The sequence below is a fragment of the Populus euphratica genome, unplaced genomic scaffold, assembly GCF_000495115.2.
Source record: "Populus euphratica unplaced genomic scaffold, PopEup_1.0 scaffold3476.1, whole genome shotgun sequence".
NCBI lineage: Eukaryota > Viridiplantae > Streptophyta > Magnoliopsida > Malpighiales > Salicaceae > Populus > Populus euphratica.
The window spans coordinates 6,446-11,513 of NW_011503333.1; the positions used below are offsets into that span (position 1 = coordinate 6,446).

At 34.8% G+C, this 5,068-nt stretch overlaps 1 protein-coding gene across 1 annotated transcript; it reads right to left on the reverse strand.

Moving 5' to 3' along the window:
* Nucleotides 1-545: 545 nt before the first annotated feature.
* LOC105119769 (probable polyol transporter 4) lies at nt 546-3,436 on the reverse strand. The gene is made up of 2 exons (XM_011017950.1): nt 2,952-3,436; nt 546-2,115 (listed from the first exon to the last, which is right to left on the reverse strand). The coding sequence occupies exons 1-2, from the start codon at nt 3,154-3,156 to the stop codon at nt 746-748; spliced, it is 1,575 nt and encodes a 524-aa protein (XP_011016252.1). The 5' UTR covers nt 3,157-3,436; the 3' UTR covers nt 546-745.
* Between the last annotated feature and the right edge of the window lie 1,632 nt (nt 3,437-5,068).

Below are 5,068 nucleotides of genomic sequence, written 5' to 3' on the forward strand. Positions count from 1 at the left end.
GTCGAGAGTAAAAGTTTGTTGAACTGTTTTGAGTTTCGAAAGTGAATGCTGATTTTTTATCAGGGAGCCATGGAAAAAATATAATAATCTCGATTGAATTCATGCCCCATTAAAATGAGTTGTGAAGGTGATTATTAAATTGTGCGTGATTCTATTAGCTTACACCTGATAAGGGCTAGCTTTGCACATGGAACCATGGCGACCCATCTTCTGTCAAATAGGAACTGGCTGGTTGATAAATTAACAAGCTGCTTGCGCTAGCATGTAAAATTTGCTATCGATATCCAGGCAGCTGACTGGAGTTAGAACTTAGGGCTAAGCTTTTACCTGAACCTTTCACTAGAATCATGTCTCATGTCAGAATCAGAGTGTTATTAAACCCAGCTTAGTATTGCGAGTTCATTCGGTGTTCTATTAACCTGACACGTGGCTCAAATTAAGTGAGAGTTGACCCATATATCTCGATCCCAATTTGAGTTTTAATTTTTTTCAAATAATGTTATTTTAATTATAGAAGCAGAAGACAAGATGAATAATCTCAATGATTTGGATTAATAATCAACTGTTTATCAAGCTTCATGGTTGTGTAACTATTATCCATGGTAAAATAGTGTGTTGAAAAAGAATTTTGCGTTCAGCTTTATTGAATTCGCAGGATGTGCAAATAATGCTTTTAGCCTAAACTAGTTTTTAGTATTACAAGCCTCTTCATGAAGTTTGTGGGTGAAACAAGCACGCTAACCGTTCATTCTTTCTGCACCAGTCTCTGTACTTCTACATCTCCCAATTCCAATTCACCTCTTTGCAACTCTCCTTCATTTTGAAACATCATTTCAATTTGCTCCAAAGACTTGCCTTTTGTTTCCGGGACACATGTATGGACAAAAGCAACAGAAAGAGCTGAAATCAATGAAAATACAAAGAAGGTTCCTCCAACTGTGATTGCAGCAGACACTGAGAGGAAGGACATAGAAACGGCACCACTACTGACCCTACTGCCCACTGCCCCCAGAGCTGATGCTTGAGCTCGAAGCCTTTGAGGGAAGATTTCAGATGACAAAACCCAACAAACAGGCCCAATACCTACAGAGAAGAATGCTACATTCGCACAGACTGATAAAATTGCCAATTCAATCCCAAATTTCTCATCACTCATGAAAGATAGAGTAAGGCTCAGAGAAAGCAAGCTGACAGTCATTCCAATGGTGCTTATGTAAAGCAAAGGTTTTCTACCCACTTTGTCAATGAGAAATATAGCCATTAAGATAAAAACAGTTTTGGTAAACCCAACAGCAACAGTTGCAGCAAGTAGATGAGTCTCGCTCTTGATCCCAGCATCCTTAAAAATCGTGGGGCTATAGTATACTGTTGCATCAATACCTGTAATTTGTTGGAAACACTGTATTCCACAACCAGTAATCAGCATCTTTCGAACTGCAGGTGAAGGTTTTAATAATTCTTGCCACACTGCTTTTGCTTCATGCTTCTCAGAATTAGCAAGGTCAGCAGCCAGTTGTATCTCAGCCAATCTTTCCTCTGCTTCTTTTTCACTATCATTCGTTTTATACAGCACAGCTCTTGCTTCTTCGATTCTGTTCTGCCCCACCAACCACCTTGGGGATTCAGGGATCACAAACAGAGCAACTCCCATAAGGATTGAGGGAAGAATTCCTATGCCAAGCATAACCCTCCAGTTTATATGTACTGGTAGTCCTGAAAAAGCATAGTTGGAAATGTATCCAAGAAGGATTCCTAGATTTATAAAAATTTCAGGAAAGGAGGTGAGGGATCCCCTAACAGCAGAGGGTGATATCTCTGCAATGTACACTGGTGCTATCATGATCCCAAAGCCTATCCCCACGCCAGCCAAGAGTCTTCCTGTCATCAGAATTGTAAACGAAGGAGCAAGAGCCATTATAGCAGCTCCTGACTGAAAAACACATGTTGCAAAGGCTATCGTCCACTTGCGACCGATGGCATCTGACATTTTTCCTCCAGCTAAACTACCCAAAAGCGAAATTATGCTTAAAATTCCAACAAGAACTTCTTCTTGTACCTCAGATATCTTAAGATCTTCTTTGATGAATAAAATTGCTCCGCTCATAACACCCACATCTGCAGTCACAAGGATGGATTACAAATTAGAACTTTGGACTACAGTCAAACAGATCCTCTTCTGTAACAAGTAACAACATGCCTCATGCATGTCGGTTGCAAATCGTCTCGAGTGAATAAATAAATACAAAGATTAAAAAAACCTCACTTGTGCATATGTTCACGGCCTAAAACCATAACGGCCTAAAACCATCATCCTTCATTTGGATAATAAATAATATTAGATGTTCCAGGCTTTCAGCTAAGCAAGTTATTTTCAAATCTCTTAAGTAATGAACCACAAATCAACAAATTTTGCAAGATGGTATTTTGCCAATAGAATCCCTTTAGACAGCGTAGGATTATTTTACTCACATCGATCATCTTCAAGTATAACAAATTGCATATCCATAAACTAGATAAATAATCTGCACATAAGAATTAACCATCTTAATAGTTTACTTGCATCCCTCTGGCAAGAGTTTTTTTTCCACAAATGTGCACTCCACCCTACAAATTTCTAACTTAAGCTTCTCACCAGATATTTTCCTATTAGTTCAGTAGTATTACTATGTTCACTTACACAAAATATTCTGTGTTTTACAGTGCTCGTATAAAAATTCAGACAAACCTAAGAGCCGCATTGAATTTACAACCAATGAAGTTCAGAATTTGATTTTGCGTATGCTTTCAACTAATAAACAAATCAGAGAAAGACACAAAAGCAATGAAAACACAAATAAATTATAGAGAAAAAAATAAATACGAAAAATGCTAAATTGGGTATCCCAAAAGTCAAGCAGATCAAACACCAGACCAACAGATCAAGTTAAAAAGAAAAAGATCAACACACTAACCATATCCCAAAAGTACAGAATTGAGAGAGGCAAAGATAGCACAGGCAAGAAGATAAATCCTTGTATCCCTTTTCTCAACAAAAACACCCTCTTGACCTTCAAGATTATTTGACAACGCAATATCTTCTTCTAACGCATCAGAATCCATCCTCTTGTACTTGTTCTTTCCCCCCACAATCCCATTCCCATTTTCTTGCACCCCCATCTCTCCCTATATTCACCTACAAGTTAATAACATTCAAAATGGTATTTATAAAAAAAAAACGAAAATTCAAAATGTTGTGTTACTCTCTATACAGTTTGGACTCTCTCCACCTCTTTATTTTCTTTGCTTGTTTGTCAATGAGGATGCCGGGAGAGAGAGAGCAGCAGTGTGGAGAAGAGAAACACGACTGTTGTGTTTATGTTCTCTCCGAGGTTTACGGTTTTTTAGATCTGGTAAGAAGGAACCATGTTTGCGAAGACAAAGAGAAGGCAACATGTGGGGTCCTATGTTTGTCTTGGTCGTATATCACTTTAGGTGAATGTCAAGGGTTCGATGCCAATTTCTCATCCCCGTACTTTGACACTTATTCCATATTGATCCTTACAAGAAATTTATAATTCATTACTTTTTCCATGTCATTTCCTTGCTAATATAAGATGATAATCTTTGATAATCATTAACCTAGATTATACTCGTTTGTTTTTACGGTCCAGCTGAATTTTTAAAATATTTGAAGTTTTTTCATTTTTAAATTAGTTTTTTGGTTTTTTTTATTGTTTTAACATACTAATATTAAAAATAAAAAAATATATATTATTTTAAAGTATTTCCAAGCAACAAAAACCATAAAAAAATAACTTATACCACAATTTCAAACAACCTCAATCCATGAACAAGTGTCAAATTCAACACCCGGGCAAATCTCAATCAACTGCTATGCCTCCCAAGGGTTGCTAAGATCTAGGGATTTGAGTGTGTATTTTCATAGTATAAGATTCAATGTGGAAGATTGTTGTCAAACTAAGGGCCCTATTTTGCCTGCTTTTTCCATTGCAAGCAACGTCGAGGCAATCCAAAAAAGACAGATGAGTTGAACTTCTTTCTTGCCCGAAAGTCCTCTTCTAGTCGTAAGCAGCCAGCGATATAATGACACGTGGAGTCAATAGAACTGCCCGGACTAGCAAATTGACTGGCCAACGGAGAATTTTCAATATTTAAGCCGTGTCCACCGTCGGTAGGAGATTTGATTATTCTCCGTGGTAGGTTTTACGGGGGAGTGCTCGCATCATTTGGAATTATTGTATGCAAATCAATTTTCCAAGAATTAGAAGAAATTAGTGATTTTCAAGTTGGAAGGATACCATTGGTTTATTTTGCCTTGCTGACTTGTTGGGTTTATGATTGATAAAAAAAAACGATACGATATTTATAAAAAAAAAAGATCCGATTTTAAAGAATATAAGCTTGATTAGGTAAAAATATTGTTTAATTGGTGTTTGATTATAGAAAAGTAGGTCAAAAGAGGATTAAAAATGAAACTTCTTTTCACTTGCATAGATGAAAATAACGTTTTATTTTTAATTGTTTTTCCATAGGTGATATGTGAGGTTTTAGAAGTGTTTTTTTCCACTTTTGGAATAACTTTTTTTAAGTAATTTCCCAGTAAATAAATAAAATAAATAAACAAATAAATATTTTATTGTTGATTCAAATTTATTATATTATGGATTAGTGCAGATTAATGATTTTTTTTATCCTTTGTAAAACCAATGGACTATCTATTTATATTGGAATGATTTTTTGACAGAGTTTATTTGTTATTATCAAATTAATTGGGAATAAAACAATCAACTCACCTTTTAAAAAAAAATGATTTATGTTGGTTTAGTTACCTTTGAATTTTGATGTAATGACTCAATGATAGAATTCCTTTTGAATTAGACACTAAATCGGATTCATAACAATCAAATCATATATGGAATTCAATTTATAATTTATTATAATTTTTATATTTAAAATAAAATACTAAATCATAAAATTATATTAAATTATATTATTTAAAATACTTGTAAAATTAAATTAAATTAAATTAACAATCTTAATTATTTTACCTTTAATTTATAGTTTTTTT

Coding starts and splice junctions, on each gene's coding strand:
- LOC105119769 (XM_011017950.1), bottom strand. CDS start 3,156: ATGGGGGTGCAAGAAAATGGGAATGGGATTGTGGGGGGAAAGAACAAG. Junction 2,116..2,951: donor TTCTGTACTTTTGGGATATG/GTTAGTGTGTTG, acceptor TTGTGACTGCAG/ATGTGGGTGTTATGAGCGGA.